This window comes from Aspergillus udagawae (genome assembly GCF_001078395.1).
Source record: "Aspergillus udagawae IFM 46973 DNA, scaffold_9, whole genome shotgun sequence".
NCBI classification, from domain to species: domain Eukaryota; kingdom Fungi; phylum Ascomycota; class Eurotiomycetes; order Eurotiales; family Aspergillaceae; genus Aspergillus; species Aspergillus udagawae.
This window is the reverse complement of record NW_025091272.1, coordinates 1,085,822-1,104,343: the sequence shown is the minus strand read 5'-3', so window position 1 is coordinate 1,104,343 and position 18,522 is coordinate 1,085,822. Positions and strand designations below refer to the sequence as shown.

The 18,522-nt window shown below is 50.8% G+C and overlaps 8 protein-coding genes across 8 annotated transcripts; 4 read left to right on the top strand and 4 right to left on the bottom strand.

The window, feature by feature from the left end:
- Nucleotides 1-646: 646 nt before the first annotated feature.
- On the top strand, nt 647-1,296 carry Aud_010622 (putative oligosaccharyl transferase subunit Dad1; the record flags this gene model as incomplete). Its single annotated transcript, XM_043295458.1, has 3 exons — nt 647-865; nt 946-1,130; nt 1,230-1,296. The coding sequence occupies 3 exons, from the start codon at nt 647-649 to the stop codon at nt 1,294-1,296; spliced, it is 471 nt and encodes a 156-aa protein (XP_043151393.1).
- Nucleotides 1,297-1,637: 341 nt separating this feature from the next.
- On the bottom strand, nt 1,638-4,446 carry Aud_010621 (putative mRNA splicing factor RNA helicase (Prp16); the record flags this gene model as incomplete). The annotated part of the gene is made up of 2 exons (XM_043295457.1): nt 1,638-1,997; nt 2,059-4,446. The coding sequence occupies 2 exons, from the start codon at nt 4,444-4,446 to the stop codon at nt 1,638-1,640; spliced, it is 2,748 nt and encodes a 915-aa protein (XP_043151392.1).
- Nucleotides 4,447-4,950: 504 nt separating this feature from the next.
- Nucleotides 4,951-5,482, top strand: Aud_010620 (putative prefoldin subunit 2; the record flags this gene model as incomplete). Its single annotated transcript, XM_043295456.1, has 4 exons — nt 4,951-4,990; nt 5,049-5,139; nt 5,191-5,383; nt 5,450-5,482. 4 exons carry the CDS (start codon nt 4,951-4,953, stop codon nt 5,480-5,482), a joined length of 357 nt encoding a protein of 118 aa, XP_043151391.1.
- Nucleotides 5,483-7,763: 2,281 nt separating this feature from the next.
- On the top strand, nt 7,764-8,933 carry Aud_010619 (nuclear transcription factor Y subunit beta; the record flags this gene model as incomplete). The annotated part of the gene is made up of 4 exons (XM_043295455.1): nt 7,764-7,914; nt 8,274-8,384; nt 8,458-8,585; nt 8,679-8,933. 4 exons carry the CDS (start codon nt 7,764-7,766, stop codon nt 8,931-8,933), a joined length of 645 nt encoding a protein of 214 aa, XP_043151390.1.
- Nucleotides 8,934-9,848: 915 nt separating this feature from the next.
- Nucleotides 9,849-12,304, bottom strand: Aud_010618 (uncharacterized protein; the record flags this gene model as incomplete). Its single annotated transcript, XM_043295454.1, has 3 exons — nt 9,849-10,941; nt 11,001-12,162; nt 12,241-12,304. 3 exons carry the CDS (start codon nt 12,302-12,304, stop codon nt 9,849-9,851), a joined length of 2,319 nt encoding a protein of 772 aa, XP_043151389.1.
- A 713-nt stretch (nt 12,305-13,017) lies between these two features.
- Aud_010617 (TatD family hydrolase) lies at nt 13,018-14,220 on the bottom strand (the record flags this gene model as incomplete). Its single annotated transcript, XM_043295453.1, has 1 exon — nt 13,018-14,220. One exon carries the CDS (start codon nt 14,218-14,220, stop codon nt 13,018-13,020), a length of 1,203 nt encoding a protein of 400 aa, XP_043151388.1.
- A 378-nt stretch (nt 14,221-14,598) lies between these two features.
- Aud_010616 (uncharacterized protein) lies at nt 14,599-15,834 on the top strand (the record flags this gene model as incomplete). The annotated part of the gene is made up of 1 exon (XM_043295452.1): nt 14,599-15,834. The coding sequence occupies one exon, from the start codon at nt 14,599-14,601 to the stop codon at nt 15,832-15,834; it is 1,236 nt and encodes a 411-aa protein (XP_043151387.1).
- Nucleotides 15,835-16,114: 280 nt separating this feature from the next.
- On the bottom strand, nt 16,115-17,853 carry Aud_010615 (putative alpha/beta hydrolase; the record flags this gene model as incomplete). The annotated part of the gene is given in 2 exon segments (XM_043295451.1): nt 16,115-17,677; nt 17,692-17,853. 2 exon segments carry the CDS (start codon nt 17,851-17,853, stop codon nt 16,115-16,117), a joined length of 1,725 nt encoding a protein of 574 aa, XP_043151386.1.
- Nucleotides 17,854-18,522: the final 669 nt, after the last annotated feature.

The window sequence follows — 18,522 nt, the reverse complement described above, 5'->3', positions numbered from 1 at the left end:
GCATTCTTCTCTGCGCCCTTATATTGAAGATCTCATCTCCCTTACGACCATGGACTCTCTCCTCTTAACGACTTACTATGAACTCTCAACTCTTCATGATGAACGACGTATGATTTGGTTGGTCCACATCTTGGGCTCTACTGTTATATTTAGGTGCTTGGTGTCGGGGCAATTGACGCTACGCCCTCTGTCGTAGGGATATGGAGCTTTACGCTACTCCAATTCCTGACGACGTATGTGACTGTTGAACGGTCTGAGTGTGTACATTATAAATGCATAGTGTATAGTATAGGTGTATGCATATATGACAAGCTTGCGATAATATTCTTTTACAAATGTCAATGTAGACATCCGCCGTTGCCACCGCCCATACCTCGGAGTGACTCTTGCAATAATCCTCCTCTGATCATATCAAACTGATCACGTGACATTGCAACGGAACTAAGCAGGCTACGTAATCAACGGATGGTGGAGTACAGGTATGGCCTTAGTATGTCCTCTATCGGGTTGTGTACACAGTAGCTTCATCCGCACTTCTCAACAGAGGCTTCAACATCGAAACTTCCACTCCAAGTCACGCCGCATCATTCTGCCAACTCTTCTGTCCTGAACGTTCCTCAATTCGACCCTGATTCAATTGACCGGCATGCCTCCTAAACGAGCACAAACCCCCAGCTCCTCCTCCCTCTCCTCCAGCCCAGCAGTCCTATCCTCTAATTCCTCTATATACCAAATCGCCCAGCACATATGGCAGCAGTACCTCACCACAACGTCTCAGCGCACCATGATGCTTGACGCCTTTATGGTGTTCCTTCTTTTTGTCGGTGCCGTGCAATTCCTGTATTGCGTTTTGGCTGGAAACTACGTAAGACCTGTTCCCCGTTCCTCGTTTCCCTTGGATTTATACAGATTGAGCTGGGATGCTGACGAGTGATGGGTCGATAGCCCTTCAATGCCTTTCTGAGCGGGTTCTGCGCCGCGGTCGGCCAGTTCGTGCTTACGGCTAGTTTGCGCATGCAGACGAGTAGCGAGCAGAAGGGTGGGAACAGTAAGCCCAGTTCGAAGGGGAAGAATGCGCGATTTGCTGTGGTAGAAGGTGGGGAGGAGCAGGGTGCGGTGTCTCATGAGAGGTGAGTTATTTTTTTTTTTTTTTTTGGTTTTTTTATGTTGAATGCTAGGAATAAGTGAGATGAGCCCGATCGGCGACTGACTGTTCATGCTGCTGTTAGGGCATTTGCGGATTACATCTTCGGGAGCTTGATTCTGCACTTTTTCTGTATCAATTTCATCAATTGAGTGCGGGCTGTTGGTGGCGAGATATTCGGTGGAGTTTGGAAGGATACTGGTAGTCCTTGTTGGCTTGCGAGACGGGAGGCCATTTGTCTTCGCTTCTTCAGGGCCTGCGCGGTACTCTGTAGTGCTTCACCGGGATAAATTATGAGACTGTACTTTATTGGCCTTGGCCTTGGCCATTTTATACTGCAGGGTCGAGAGAAAAGTGCTACTGATGGCTGGATACCCAATAGCTGCACCAGAATGGCATCGCATTCTATCTATGGATAGAGTTCAGAGCCCGCTCTTTGAATGAACTCCTCTAAATTTGTACATCGGGTATATGTCTCTGCTTGAGCATGATCCTAAAATGCTCGTCCAGGTTTCCTTTTGATCTGTGGCTTCTTAACCACGGATCCTCCCCCACTTGCTCCATTGGTGCCGTTTCTCGTGCTCGAAGATGCGGAGACACCGCCAATTCTTCGTGCGCCGGTAACAGGTGGACGTCGCACAACAGATCCCGCCTCTACTTCCGTCTTGCGTCGGGAGGGATCGTTGCGCTCCTGCTCTCGTAGCTTCTCAGCCGCGGCGCGCTCCCGGTCGGCGGCCATCTGGGTCTCGATCTCCATGCGTCGATTGAATTCCTGTTCGGTGACGCGACGTTCTCGCTGGGAATAGCCCTTCTCTTTGACGGAGTAGAAGACACCGCCAAGTTCGGCGAGCCACTACATTTTCGAGGTTAGCCTATGCTGTTTCACTGTTTCCGATGAAGAGGGATCAACTTACGTGTGGGTCCACTGCAGTTACAGTCGACATATACTCCTTGCTTGTCAAGATCAATTCGTGGTAGACCACGTATTCTGGCACATAACCTAGGCCATACAGAGCGCTCGTGGGGTGGAGCTGCATGCTCACGCTTGTCCGGAGGTTGATGAACTCGCCGATACCCTTAACCTTGGCCGCTTGGTGGTAGAAGCCGGAGCAGATGCACTTGCGGATCACGTCCCAGTCTGTCCCACAGCTTACAAGTCGCATCTTCTGAACTGTCATAATATCGTGAAGTTGCTCCCGGACCTCCTTAGCCCGTCGCAGAGCCTTAGGGTGAAGAAAGTGTTTGATACACCATCCATCGGAGTAACCATTGGATTTCCATTGCGTGTAAACGTGAAGAAGAGTCAAGTGATCAGACTCCGGAACGAAGAATTTCTCGCGCGCCGCATCTGACTCTTCTTGTCGCTCCTTTGGACGATAAAAGACACTAGGAACCGAGAGCATGGAAACGATCGTAAGCATCTCCTCGCTGCAACCGTATTCCTCGGACGCCGTGATGAGCAGCTTAGCGAGCGGAGGATCCATGGGGAACGGAGTCATAGCGCGACCTAGCGGGGTTAGGTCGCCCAGATTATCCAACGCGCCCAACGACCAGAGTTCAAAAAGAGATGTCGAAATGGTCTCCTGCGGCGGTGGGTCCATGAAATCAAAATCCAAGAGATCCTTCACTCCAAGTGATTTGAGAAGCAAAACAGTGTTTGAAAGACTTGTCCGCTGAATTTCCGGTATCGCTTGAATATATAGTTCATTCTTGTAGGCCGACTCGGTAAACAAACGGTACGCCTTTCCAGGCCCCGTTCGACCTGCTCGGCCGGAACGTTGATTCGCATTGGCTTGAGAAATAGGTGTGATCTGGAGCGTATCCATACCCATGCGTGGATTGTATACTTTCAATTTTGAATACCCTGAATCCACCACAAACATGATCCCATCAACCGTTAAGCTCGTTTCGGCAATATTCGTGGCAACGATGACTTTCCGGACGCCAGGAGGGGCTCGTTCAAAAATCTTCGCCTGCTGCTCTGCTGGCATCTGACTGTATATCGGTAATATGCTAAGCTTCGGCGGATCATTAAGCATCTTCAGTCGCTCGTCGATCAACTCGCACGTTACTTCAATATCTTCCTGACCTGTCATGAAGACAAGTATGTCCCCGGGTCCCTGCGAGACATGAATTGCCAGGACTTGCTTCACCGCACTGTCGACGTAGTCCTCGCACGGGGTACGGGAGAAGTGAAGATCCACCGGGAAAGTTCGTCCAGGAATGATAAACTCGGGGGCACCACCAAAGAACCGAGAAAAGCGTTCTGAATTCATGGTGGCTGAGGTGACAATTAGCTTCAGATCTCGTCGACGCGCCAACACCTTCTTCAAGAGGCCCATCAGGACATCGGTATTCAAAGCTCTTTCGTGCGCTTCATCCATGATGATGCAAGAATACTTGTCCAGGTCCGGCTGAACCAACGATTCTCGCAGAAGGACACCGTCAGTCATATATTTGATGACTGTATCTTTGCTGGTGCAATCCTCAAATCGAATAGCATAACCGACTTCGGCGCCAAGATCCACCTCCATCTCTTCACTCACACGTTTCGCAACGCTCATAGCAGCCACTCGCCGAGGTTGCGTGCAGCCAATTATGCCGTATTTTGAGTATCCGTCCTCGTGAAGAAATTGTGTCAGTTGGGTTGTTTTTCCGGATCCTGTCTCACCAACCACCACGATCACTTGATTATCTCGTATGACTCGTAATAATTCCTCTCGCACGGCGAATGCAGGCAGGTATTCCCTCTGTTCGCGAAGCGTCTTGCTCTTGCTGAAAGAGCTTTGTCCGCCTTCGTCCTTTTTCAGGTGCTGGGCGAACTTGTTTCCACTTCTGTAAGTATCCTCGACGGGCATGGCAACAGCGCTGTCGCCTTCATCTTCCTTGACACCCATGATATTTCCCAGCGCGGTGCCTGCCATTGTTGTTGCCTCCTGCGCGTGTTTTTGACGCTCCCTTTGCTGACGCCGCTCTCGAACGACCTTGCTCCCTTTACGGCTGAACACGGCCATATCACTCTGCGGATCGCGGACGGCTGAGATAGGCTCCAGTTGCTTGGTAAAAATCGTACGCCCGTCCAGGAACGGCGGTCGCAGATCGTGGACGAGTAAATGGACTCGAGTACCTTCTTCATCTTCTGGTAGAAAGTCGCCTTCGAAATCGCGCCGTTGCGCGACTCCAGACGTGAGCATCCGGTTTGTTTCCCAGTTGTCGATGTCCTTGCGCTTCGCATCGCGCAGGTGTGGCGGAAGGTTGGAGCTCTTCAGCCTTTTGGCTGGAGGCATTCCGTCGGACGCCATGGTGGAATAACACCTAGAAGAACTCAAACAAAGCCTTCAAGCCGGCCCAAATTGATTTTGAAATAACACAGAGTGGCATAGGAATGGCCACCCGGTGCTTGCTTCGAGCTAGGTGCTAGGCAAAGTGTAGAAGTTCTGATACTGATAAACTGCGGAGTGGATTATCGGCGACGGGGCAAACGGTGCAAACAAATTGTCATCCATGTCACGTGCTTCGATCTATGGAGGGGCCAGAGAAGGTCATGACATAAAGATACAATGAAAAATAACCTTTTCGCAAGCGCACATAGAGATTAAGACTAAAATATTAGATAACGTGATGAGACTGGACCGGGGTTCTGTCCAGACCGCAGCCCGGCTGTCCCTTGTAGATGCTCGTAGACGTAGCTTGAGAAAAAAGAATGAAGTTAGTCTGCTTCTCCGCACAGCGGAATTCGAGCAACCACGCCCGGCATCGCATCTTGAGCTTTACAACAACAGAGTCACAGCATCGGATATCAGAAAATGGCCAGTCAAGCGCAAATAAACCCCAAGAAGCAGCAGGGTATGCTGATTAGTTCTCATCTCATTTCTACGTGGTGAGGAAGGCTAATATGAAGCAGAGCTTCAGCTTCAATATACGAACTTCAAGAACACACTCACACAGATGGCGCAAAAGATTGGCGACATCGAGCAGGAAGCAGAGGAGCATAAGTACTTTTGCCTTCCTATATCTAAACTGCTAGCAGTAGTGACCTTTACTAGGCTTGTCATTGAGACACTCGAACCCCTCCCTCATGACCGCAAGTGCTTCCGAATGGTAAACGGAGTTTTGGTCGAGCGAACAGTCCAGGATGTGCTTCCTGCACTCAAGACAAACTCAGATGGTTTGAAACAGGTGCTTGACGAACTTGTGAAGCAATATCAGAGCAAACAGTCTGAGTTGGACAATTGGAAGGTTAGTTTGACAATGCCAGGAAATCATGTTAATGGTATTGAGGATTGACTTCTTTTGTCTCAATAGAAAAAGAACAACATCCAGGTTGTACAACCATGAATTAAAAACCGCTTTCCTCCTTTCTTGTGACGGCAGTGCAAATACCCCTCTATTCCTCTTCAATCCTTCTATCGGTCTTGGTGTCCATGATGTCCTTTTGCAACCATGAGCGGGAATCGGAATCGAAAAGGCGTTAACGGGAGTCCCGAGGTGACTGCATTGAGCATCCGAGCCATCTACCTTGTGACTTGACCGGGCTTATACTTGATCATTTTCTCAAAGGAGGAGTTGGAAATGTGTTTCTTGCCGTTGGTCCGCTATCTGTCGATTGATACCGACGAAGCTTCTACAGCTGTGCATCCTCCCGTGTCTGGAAACCAGGCTCAGCGGGGATAAGATGTGATATCACGCTACTCGGTGTTCTACTACGAGGATGGATCACCTGGTACCTACTAGTCGTGGCCATAATAAACTCCATGTCAAACTCTGGGTGCAAACCTGAGTTCATTGTGCCTCTCTGCCCCGTCAAGAAACTTTTCCATTCCATTATTAGAAAAACGTGCGGCATCTCGGATAGGAAACTCGCACGCCTTCAGACAGTGGTACCGTAGAGGAGAACGAGTGTAAATGGTTCATCTGCTGCTGGCACCCAAGCTGACAAACACATGCGTTCAACTCAAGTCCTCAAACGTAACGCAGGCTCCTCATGTGTGCAGCCTAGTCTCAGGTGAAAACCTGATTGTCCAACACATTTGTCAAGATATGATGCCCGGTACTTTTGTCATGTTCATGAGCTGGGTCGACACCTTGCGAGCTTCATCGTCCGATGTGTTGATTGTTGTTCCAGAAATCATGCTGTCATTGATGCCTGATACCCCCTCCTGGTCTGACGTCCGAACGATTTTGTGATGAGTCCTAAGTCGAGTCAAAATCTTCAGGCTGGACCTTGGCTGCTGACAGGCAACATGTGTGTGCCTGAAATGCAGAGCGCTACGAACACAGCCTCACGAATGAGTTGTACTCGCACTGTTGTCACTTCAAAGAAGGTATCGAATTGTTCATTACACATCTGAGGATCATGACAGTATGCCAGTTATTCCCTAGATCAAGCAAACAAGGGCTTTTCTTGACCATTATTGCCATCGTCGTCACGCTGCAATGCCACGAATACCGATAATCACGTGTATTTCAGTATCAATACATACTGTATGAAGTATCGTCAACAAATCTGGCGGCATCACGAGGTCATTGTCGTAATTTATCGTTACCACATTGTAAATTGATGCCTGAGGCCAGCCATGGCTTCCCTCCCTGGAGTCCCTGCACTTCGCATCTCAGCTCGTCAACTGTCCATCTTCATTTGAGTCATCAGGCGAGTCAATCCACCAGCTCGAAGTGTTTAAAAAGTTCATCAAAATTTGCTCTACTCCTTTGGAAAGAGTGTTTTCAGTATTCTGATTCCCACAAGTCTCATTGGCGTTCTCAAGTGACCAGTGAGAGTTCCCCTGGTCTGCCCACACATTCCTGGTTCGCCAATTGACATCTGCGCGCATCGCATCCGTCTCCAGTCAGAATCCTGAAATACCTACTGGACAAGCTCAGCTCCTAAGTGGACGAAACAGACGAAATACAGCAGGCCGAGGACCATTCAATCAGAAGCTCCCGTTCGTTCGAAGGTAAGGTACTCTCGTCTCCCCATTCCCATAGATCGTTCGTCTGCCTTTGCGCAACGTGCCACTATCAACTTGACCCACCACTGTTGCATTGGTTGCTACGCACGGAAGACCCGCGTCACCGTGAGTTTTCTCCGGGTTTCCAGATCTCCCGCGTTGGAGCATCCGGCATATCTGATTGACGTTACCACTGCACCACTCCTCTTTGCAGTTCTGTAAGGCGGACCGTCCGTCCACAACAAGCGAAAGGTGGCAGGGAATAAAATTAGCATTTTTATCGTTCCGAATTTTTGGACTAACTTATCCTTGCGACTGGCAACAAATCAGATTTGGTTGATCGAGTCACTATCTTACCTGTCGCGTCTTTCTTCGAATAACAGATCTCTCGCGTCTTGATTATACCGTCAGGGCAGAAGCTACAGCAGAAACAATTGCTTGTCCCCGCACTGCTGACACTTGTGCCTCTACGTTCGGGCTGCCGTGAAGCGAATCGCTGCCCAGCCAGACACAACTCTATTTTGCCTTTTGACGCGAGTGTATCATAGCGTCCCAGTTCGATACACCCGAGGCACGCATCTCTGACGTGGTCTGCCAGCAGAGCAAATAGACGACTCCTTATCACATTCCCTATCCAGTATCCGCTGCGTGTATACCTTTAGCTAAAAATCATGTCGGCCTCTCCCTCGAAAGAGCCTGAGGTGGAACAGGAAGCGCAATCAGGTGAAGACCAAGAACACATGGATAAGGACCAGGAGCAAACTCAGAACCAAGGAGAATTCGAGGTGAAGGAGCAAGATCGATGGCTCCCGATTGCAAATGGTTAGTTGCGTTCCCTTGCAGCTTCTCTTGTCCTCCTGATTTGCGCGTACCTTACATCCAACTGCTGGCCAACAGCCGTCTGCCCTACTTCACTTTTGCCGTACCCTGCGTCCATCCATTTACAATACCCCAACCTGCCTCCTTAACCAACAAACATCGCATTGTGGAGACACTCATTCGCCTGCGGTTCGAGTGTAGCTCTGCACGCGAAGCGCTTTTCTTATATGGGGCGATACAATTTTCGTCAGATACCTATTGTGCGATGGCGTTCTTTTTGCGCCATTCAAAGTTTTTTATCCCCGGCCAGTTTGGAGGAATGATGGGGTAAACAGCTACATGTGCTAACATCTACCGTCAAGTGGCCCGTATCATGAAGTTGGCCTTGCCAGAGAACGCGAAGATCGCCAAAGAAGCCAAGGAGTGCATGCAAGAGTGTGTCAGCGAGTTTATCTCGTTCATCACCAGTGAGGGTGAGTGTTCCTGCATTTGGCTGCTGGTACCTGTCCATTTGACTAACATATTCTTGTGCCTTGTTTTCTACAGCCTCTGAAAAGTGCCAGCAAGAGAAACGCAAAACGGTGAATGGGGAGGATATTCTGTTCGCCATGACCTCACTTGGCTTCGAAAATTATGCGGAAGCGCTCAAGATCTACTTGTCAAAGTATCGCGAGGTAAGACTTGTACAACACGCTCAGGCGGCTTGTCTCCCCACCAACGGTTGGTGTCTGGTGGGTTGTAGTATCATGTGCTAAGTACTTCTCCAGACTCAGTCCGCCCGTGGAGAACATCAGAACAGGCCAACAAGCAGCGGCTACAATGCCGGAGGGCCCGTGGGCGGATCCAGCACGCAAGGTGGACGATCTGGTGCATCGGCTTCTGGCGGCTTTCCTGAAACTGCAGATAACACAAACAATATCATGAACCCTGGCCTGGACCCCTCCGAACAGGACAGTTCAGCCTATGGCTACCCTTCGATGGTCGGCCAGCCTCACAATGGCGCAGGAGGCGACTCGTACTAAATACATCGTGTGTGACAGAGTCCCCCGCGCAAGACTCTCACAGACTCCAAATCCTGCGCCGCCAGAATGAGATTATACCCTCCAAGACTGAGACGGTGCTACCCTTGTTTCGAGGGTCGAGGCTGCCTTGGAACAGAGTCTCGAATTGTATGTAGGGATGCTCCTAATGTTCTTTGAGTGTTGCTTCTCTGCACAACATTTTATGACATGGTACGAAACATTGGGCTATTCATGAGGTAATCGACAGAGAGGTAAACAGGACCAGTTCGGACGCGCTTTTCAATTCTTTGTTTTTACCCCTTTGATCGTTGGTGTGCTTATGCTGTTTTCATCCGCGCCCTCTCTTTTTTCTTTTTTGCTATATGTTCCCTTCAACGACAGTGTTTGTACACTTTCATAGTCAATGCGTCGTGTGGAAACCCCCCCTTTTTTTATGCTTACAGAACAGTCACCTCTCGGATTTCGTTGTTTGATCATGGGAGGGCAGTTGGTCGTGAAATACGGAATCATCATATGTATTCATATATGCCACTTGTTGGTGATTTGTGACTTATGAGTATCTCTTGGGTGATATGGTGGGCCAATTAGTTAATAGAAGGAAAGCGGCAGGACTTCGCTGTCCTTAACGATTGACCGGATTTTGATATTGGCGTCTATATGGATATCTTGATTGATTGGGCCAGATGAGATGCTAACTTTTTGGACATATGCTCAGGAAACATCGAGCATGCTTTTCCATAGTGCATTGGTAGATATAAGACAGAGTGAGAAGTTCACTGTGGAGAGAGAGTATTTCCATGGATATAAAGACATGTACGCAAATTGAGGGACATAAGGTTAGAATCCTAGGTATCATTCGTGATATATCGTTCATGGGATAGATGCTCATCCCAAAGAAAACCCGTCCAAGCAGCGCTAGCCGTGCATCCATCCTCCATCCTGGAGTAGGTCTGACATCGGCGTCTCCTGCCAGTAAAGCTGGCGCCATTCATCTTCTAGCTCCGGGAGTCCGTCCATGCTCATCGGCAGTACAGACTGGTCCGGATCCGTGAAGGAGAACAGTTGGCGCCAGTCCAGGAATTCCCTTGGCTGATCCATCGGATCGACAGTTGCCAGGCTCGTGGATGGGATCCAGCTGTCAAAGGGCTGGTTCTGGTGCGGGGAGACAGCGGTTGGTGGTAGAGACGTGGAGTTCGGGGTGGGGACGTCGTAGGAGGGGAGGGGCCGATCTGGCTGTGAGGGTTGTAGAGGTGTGTCGGTTGTATGTTGAATCTGGTTCTTGCTTTGGTTTTGGTTCTGGTTCTGGTTCTGAGATTGGTCGTGCGTGCTGCTAAATGGCCTGGGTCTCTCGCTTGTTGCCAGGCGCAGATCCTCTTGCAGACGTTTCGAATCTTCGAAGAGGCGTAGAATAGTGGTGGCGTGCGACCAGTACTGGGCTAGTTCTCGGAGTGAGTAGGAGGCGGAATCGAAGCGGCGCAGGGCGTTGATGGCTAGGACAGGGTTTGAGAATCGCAGCTCGACGCGAACTTGGATCATCGCCGTGAAGAGGGTATGGACGCCGGAATGCCATAGGTATTTGAGACGATCGTTTAAGCGGAGTTCTTCGAAGATAGATGCGATGACACCTGCAGCTGCACTGCAGATCTCTGCATCATGCGGGCCGTAGTCGTCCGAGTACGCGGATGCCCTGGGATGGGGCCGATGGAGAAGGATAAGAAAATTGTTGTAGGTCAAGTGAAGCATGGCGGACCAAGGATCCATATCCGAGGCACGCAGCCGCAGATTGTCTGGAAGCCGCAAAGACCAGTTTGCAAGAGCTTCATCTGCTTCTTGCAACGCGGCTTTGCGACGCTCCGAACTGACTCGTAGTCCGAATCGCTCGCGCACAATATAAGATATCATTGTGCAGAGCTCTGAAAAATGAATGACATAGTCCGTCTGGACGCGGGCCCCACAGCCTTCAAAATCAGAGACTGTCAACGGAGAGACATCGGAGTCTTCAAGATTTCTGGCGCACAGAGAGATTAGGGCAGGTAATGAGACTCAGATCTGAGCTAGCACACTTACATAGCTTGAGGTCGACCATAAGAAAGGGAGACCATAACATCGAACTGAACCAGTATGTACCATAGCCTTCTCCACATCCGGCGGTCCCGGGGAACGAACCTGCTCGAGACTGGATTTCGATGCATGCCGAGGCCAGTCGCGATTCGAGCAGCGACACCGACCCAGTAGTGAGCGTTGGCAGAAACATCGTCATCAGGGCTGTCCGAATGCCACGTCAAGAGCAGCGCGGCTTGCACTAAGGTATCACGGTTTCGCTCAATGCGGTTGTCAAAGAGCCATTTCGCGCGACGGAAGAAGATTTCCTTCAAAGTATCGCGCTCTTCTTTTGGATGGGTGACATGGCATCCGACCAACAGAATGGCTTGCAGAAGCAAGATAGGCGGAGGATCAGAAGGGTCTCTATTGCGATACTGACTCATGAACTGGTCCTCTTCAACAATGGGATATCCCGGGTTCACGTGGGTGAAGTATGCCTGGACAAGCTCGTCAACGAGAGCCGGCTCCGGTAGCGTCAGAGCGTCTACGAGAAGCTGGTCGTGGCCGGTTTTCAACTGTCGCCGTGGTATCTCGCTGCCAGCAAAGTGATATACGTCGTCATCTTTATCGCGCTGTTGACGTATCAAGAAGGACATGTTCGACAGCTCGTGTCCAACATAGATTGCTCGCACGCCACGCTGAATTTCCCGAGCACCTGACCCTTCCTCATCGTCAATGAGCTTCACCAGTCGCTTCTCAAAGTCGGCATGGGCATCCTGTTCGGCGAAACGGTCCGAAGCGGGTGGAAGATGGCATTCCTGTGCTTGTGGAGACGTGTGACTGTAACTATTGCTGTGGAGATGTTGTGCCTTGGACTGGACATTCGGAACGGCGCTCGCCGGAGGAGCTGCTGCTTCTGGCTGGACTCCGCGAAAGGCAGTTGTGAAAGCGGTTGGTTCACTGATGGCAGATGGAGGAGACGCTTCGGGGACATGTTCGGAGATGGACGGTGGCCGACAACGAATGGGAACGGGATTCAGAATGGAGCGTACCGCAAGACGCTTTTTCTTCTCATGGATGCGGCAATCTGTCTTCCCTGAAGAGCGGCAGTTGGAGCAGGGCAGGCCAACGATACGTGCGTCACACCGGACTTTGCGCCGATGGCAGTGGACGCAGGCTGCAGAGCCTAAGCCAAAGGAAAATCAGTATCGATATCGACAAGAACATTGGGGAAACAATTGTGGTCAACAGAGGTATTGTCTACCTGACTTGCGCTTGCTCACACCATTGCTGGTGGGTGAAAGGCTATTCTGCGCTGTGGATGACATAGCAAAAGCATCGAGGCAGATTCAAGGCCCGTAGACTTTCTTCCTCATCATGTGAAGCCGCCAGAGGTCCGGAATTGGGTGATAAATTCAGGAGCCCGACATGACCCAGACAATCAGAAAGAAGAGCAGAAGTGGGAAGAGGCAAATGCCGGGAGAGAGAGTCGCAGGAACAGCGATAAAGAGAAGACCGATAATGGATGAAAGTGGGGAAAGTTGGGTCTGGGGATGATCACGTGGAGGTGCGGAGAAGGCGCAGTCGGAGGATTTTGGCTGATAATACGAAGTAAAATACGCGAGATCAGAATGATATACAACAATTGAGCTCAAGGTGCGTTTCAGAGGGCGCAACGAGGGTCTTGTTGGCTGGGGACAGCGAGAGAAGGTCGTCGTCGGAGCCCAGGGAATGGTAAAGAGCAGTTTCCCGTCGGCGAAGCTGTTATCAGTTGCGACCTGTGTCTACGACTACACCCAGTAGCTGACCAGGTCTTCACAGCATTCAAGCTAAGGGACTCGGCAACGCCAAGCAACCCGTTGTCTTGAGCTTGATGCCTGTAAGTATCTCTCTTCCAAAGCTCGATCTCTTGAACAAAGGCTGTGCCTATGTATGCTTAAAGAGATCTTATGCTCTCTATGATTGCTGTCCTTAGTCCATCGATCCTATGTACAAATTGAGCATATGGATCGGTCTGAACATGAAGCAGTGTACAATGTAGCTACCCAAACACAAACCGTTTCCAGTTGTCTGCCAGTCGTTGGACCCCCTGTTGTAAAGACCAGCCACGGAGCTCACAGATCTGCCGAGCGACTTCCTCGAGCAAGTCATCCATCTGCTGTCCAGCAGTGTGAAGGTCACTCTCAATGAGCACTCTATCCTCCGGCAGGGCTTTGATAACTGCGATGACTTTCTGAGATGACGGCCCGCTGAAATTGATCACGCTGGAAAAGGAGAAGTAGACATCCGACGGATTTGAAGGATTCAGAAATTGCTTCAATTGCTCCACAGGACCTGAATACGAATGCATACAGATCCGGGGTGGATATGGGAGGGGTGGACTCTCGCCCTTTAGTGACTTTCGCACTTGCTCGTCTTCCGCGTCGCTCTCTGCGTGAGCACCTTCAACGCTAAGACGTCTTCGTCTCTCCCGTCGCGAGGGTACTCTGCGTTCATGGCCTGCCCATAGCTCCTTGAAGACATCAAACACCGCTCCATGTGCTTGGACACTGTGTACTGAGACCGGTCGTCGAAGTTCCCCGGCGAGGCGAAGCTGGGCTTTAAGAATAGCCTTTTGGTGTTCCATGTGCACCCTGTAGGGTGAGAGTTTCCGGCCTTCACGAGATCCGGGCGTTATCTGCCCGTTACGATTCTCAGCCTCCTGCTGGGTCCAGGCCTTCGGAAGTCTGAAAGCACGATCAAGGCCGACCTCGCCAACCAGAGCATCTGGAAAAGATAGTAGCCGTTCACGTGTTTCGGAGATGAATTGCGAGAGAGGTTTCGGGTCAGGTAGAAAAGAAATGAAGTCTTCATCTTCTGGAGCTGGTGTTAAGACTTTTTGATAATGTGTTTTCTTGCTCTCAGGATCCGGGACGCCCTGCGCTGCCTCTGATGATGACTCCTGATCGTCGATGATTATGTGTGAAAACCATGGATGCCATCCGAAGCATGGAAGTACACGATCCATCTCGGCATCCTGAACAGTCAATTTTTCATTGTTAAGGTCTTTAGCTATCTGAAACACAAGGCCTTGATCCTCTGCTCGAGTGGCCATGACTGTGAGCGTCGTTGCTTTCATCCTTGGAATATCAGATATTGACGAAATGGTGTCCGTGGGGTGGCAATGGGCATCATAGACGCCGAGCTCCCAAGGAAATTCGGAGACCTTATCATGCTCATTTCCAGGCATTTTCCTCCCTTCCATATGCGTTTGATGTCGTGGTAGTATGGTAGAGTCAACAAACAGTTTAGGGTGACACTGAATGCTGTGATGTAATGGTAACCAAAAGAATGCTGGAAATACCGATACCGTAATTATAATTACTGCCTGGGGCATCAATGGCATCAACATTAGCTATATGGAGTATATCACATGCATTTTCTCCGCACTTTGTCTGTCAAGCAGAAGCTCCGATAACAACCTGGTACTTTTAAGCTCGATTGGCATCATAGGCTTTCAAGATGTCGTGGCTATCTTTCCCCGATCAGAATTTTGGTGATATAATGGATCTACTCTTCTATCCCCTTCAAGTCATCCACTATTTTCTAATCGCATACTGAACCTTCTCTGCGTTTAGTCTTCATGTCAACCACGTGGTCCACCTTGTTGACAGTACCGTTTTTGGCACTGGTTTCAGTACCTCTGATCTTCTCAGCATATATCACTATCTGTCTCTCCGTGCTGACTCTGTTTTTACGACTTTTCGTCATCTACGTTGAGCTATGCTATGCTATTATCGCAAACTACTTTGTAATTCCGACATCTAGCAAGTCTTCGTTCCTGAGTTTTGCCTCTGAGCCGACCTCCCCCGCCGCCTCTGCCACGCCCAAGAGGCGATCCATTGATCATGGCGTCACAGTGATATTGCCTCACCCCAGCAACCATCGCCAAGTGGCGCCCTTTTCTCGAGGGCACACTCGCCCGGCGCCGACTCGACGGCGAAATAGTTCGAATTCTTCAACCGGGCGCCCCGACGGCGACTACGGCCGGCCAGTCCGCAAGGAAGAGCTGCGCAGGAACGGGCTTACTACGCCGCCCTCTGCTCTCCTGACTCTTATCAGCGGAGATGAGGGCCGGGACTTCGAAGGCGTGGGCGGCTGGCGCTGCCCACCATCTGCACGGTCGCAGGGCCATCTTTCCAGGTCCGCATCGTCCTCCTCAAAGGACAGCATAAGCGACGAGGCAGATGAGCGGGCTTGGCTCTCGATCAATGATCGTCTCGAGCTCCCCTCACAGCCCTTTCCACTGCGGAATCACCCCGAAACAGCAGACATTCTGCCCTGGAGACACAGCCAGGCCGCCTCTCGTAGTCCCGAGGGCCGCAGGCAGCGCCATCACCATCGTTCCGCAACCACCTCCCTGATTCCCAGTCAAACTCACCGAGCTCCTACATCTCCGTCAGCATCTCGGTCAAACAGGTCAGAGTTACATTTACCGGCCGGCTCCGGGGTCGGCTCCCGAGGTCTCTCTCCGCGACCACAGTCTCAGGACGCATCATCTTTCTCGACGTATTCTGATTTCTTCCGCGCTATGGCCAGTGCGCCACAGACACATTCACAGTTGCACCTATCAAGTTCATCCGAAGCCCCGGGTGGTTACTTTGCTTTTCGCCCAGGCAATGGAGCGAATAGCAGCGGGAGTGCAGTCTCAACGACGGGCACCACCACGCCGGTCGAGGATCGCACAACGCCCCGTAGTATGGGAAGATTTATGGCTCATTATCCTACAGGCGTTAGGTATCGTAGACGAAGTGTATCGGGGGCAAACCTTGGATCCCAATTACCCAGTCCTTCTTTGAACAGAGACCAACCCCTTTGACTGATCGGTTTTGATTCTGAGGTTCCAAGAAAAGCGTCTTGGTAGTTTTGCATACTAGCGATCGGATTTTCCAAATTCACAAGTGAATGATTATGCATCTACAATTCATAGGATCTAGCGACTGAGGCAGTTTCACCATATCTATGGATTATACTCTAATAATACACTCCGTATGTCCAACTCATCTTGACGCGGAATCTGGAAAGTTTATCTAGAAACAAGGAAATTATTACCGAGGGAAGAAGGTATATCGCTCATAATAGACAGCACATCTCTCGCGTCACTTCGGACTCCGAGCCCTTTCCCTTCGGCTCACCTCTTCCATTTCCTCCAATACCACATTATTGAACTCCTCCCATCCATCGAGGTAGATATGATGACCCGACCCCTTGATGATTACCACCTTAGCCGAGCCATTATCCGCCTTACGCTCTTCTGGTGAAGCATTTTGGAGCACCCGTTGTTTCTCCTCTTCAATCTTGGCCTTGGCCGCGAGGCCTCCCGCCGCGTCCATCCAGTCATGGTCTCCATACATGAAAACGACGGGAATACCGGTCTCGCGCTTGACTAGGGGGAGAGAACCCTGGGTTGTGGAGTCAGAAGATCGCGGGTGCGAGGGCGAGGCGTCTGTGACTTTCGCAGGCTCCGAGTCAGAGGCGGAAGGCTGAATCATCTGCCGTCCGACGTTCTGGATGCGCCGGATCAAAGGGCTACGCGCGAAGGCTCCTGGAGCCAGGATATATGCAAGAGCATACTCTCCACTGCCACGTTGACTGAAGATCGAATAGGAGTAGTCGTGTAGCGCTTTCGCTTCATTGGCAGGTAAATGGGAGAAGCGCCGAGAGGTCCAGCCAGATACGATGCGGGGCCCGAGAGGGCCAGCCCACCGTACCAGACTGAAGGGAGAGATGTTGGCTTCCCACAGATAGGCAAACCATTTGGGAATGTTGCGGCGGGCTGGCCGGCTTTCCGGTGGTGCCGCTGTCGCCGCGTTACCGTAACCTTTGAGCAAGACGTTGTTGTCGCCTTTCTGGGCTACTTCCGGGGGGACAGACAGCGACGTCTGTGCGATAGTTTGCTGGTCCTGGGTGAACTCCTGCGCTAAAGTGGACTCGGACGGTTCGGGCATATCCGCAGAGACAGCATAAGGGTCTTCGGGAATCCCCACCGGTGAGGCAAGGATCAGCTTGTTCAAACGACCGGGGTACTTCAAGGCATAGGCAACGCCCATATATCCTCCCAAGCTGTGGCCAAGAAGCGTGAAGCGTTCGATCTTGCGCTTCACGCGCCATTCCTCCAAAGCATCAACAAACCAATCCTCCGCCTCCTTGATGGCATCCTCTCTGTTCTTAGCCTTGATGCGAAACGGTGGCCTGGTGCTGCGACCCATGCCCAACATATCCAACGCGTGCAGTTGCCACCCCTTCAACCGACTGAGAGGTTCAAAATTCTTGTAGAAGAAGCCCAACCCCGCACCATATCCGTGAAGCATGACCAAATGTTGGTCCGCTTCCTCCCCAACTCTCTCCACGGAAAATTCATTTAGAGCCCGGTTCTTACCGCTCAGTTCAACCATGCTGGAGCGCCATCGTCTCGGTCCGTACGGATCGTCGGTAGAATTGGCCGATACTTCGCCTTGCTGGCTGAGATCGGCCGACTGGAGACTCTGAGCCACACCATCGCGTTGAGTGGTGGTCTTTCCGGTCTGCAGATGCGTAGGAGGTTCATGCTGGAGATAGGGCAAGAAAGACAGAACTTTATGCTCCGCTGCCGCTGCTGGCAAACTAGCCCACTGGAACCAGATCTCAGCGACTTGTGCTACAACTTTGGTCATCATCTCCCACTTCAGGAACCTACCCATTGATTGAAGCCTTCTCTGTAGCCTAGTGGAAACCACGAGGAGCGCGCTGCAGCTGCGTTGACGGCATATGGCGTGCTCTCTTGTTGAGAAACATACGGACCCTGGTGGGCTCGATCGTGAATGTCGTCCTTAGACGACCTGAGTGATTCCGATGCCATTGAGTACGTGTAGCGTAGATGGATTGTGGGATGTGGCGAAGAAAGGAGACGGGGCGGTTCAAATGACGTCCAGGGTCGGGAGACCTGGGAAGAAAATGAAAGAAGTCGCACGGCGGACAGCTTGTCGCGATGAAGTCCAGAGTGACAGAGACGGTATCCCTGTCGCTCGCACAAAGAAGACAAGAAGAATTTTTATAGGGAAGGGGCGCAGAGGTCATATATCCGTCAGCAATGGAAATAAGAAAGCCAGGTGGGCGTATTGCAGCGGGCCAAAAACGAAGCCAAAGACCGCTTATCCCCGAAGTTCAACAGGCAGCCGGAATGATGACGAGGTTGGGGGAAACAAGGACTGTTTAGAGTTTTATCAACGCTGTAGTCGTTTGTAGGGTATCATAAGTCGTAGAAATGCGATGAGATAAAATTGATTGACAAAAACGGTTGAATTTGTTGCAGTAGATAGCTGAAGGACGTTGAGTGGAGACGATGATGACGATGATCCGGCTGATTTTCTTCTTCTCTTTTTCGTGGAGCTAGTGATACTGTAGCTGGATGAACCGGAAACATTATTATATCAACCTTACCGACTTTCTTCTTTGGCTTCGTCTTCCATATCTTATGCGATGAAATCGCGTCTGGCCGCAAAGGCCGTGCAGCCCCTCTAAACGTCTA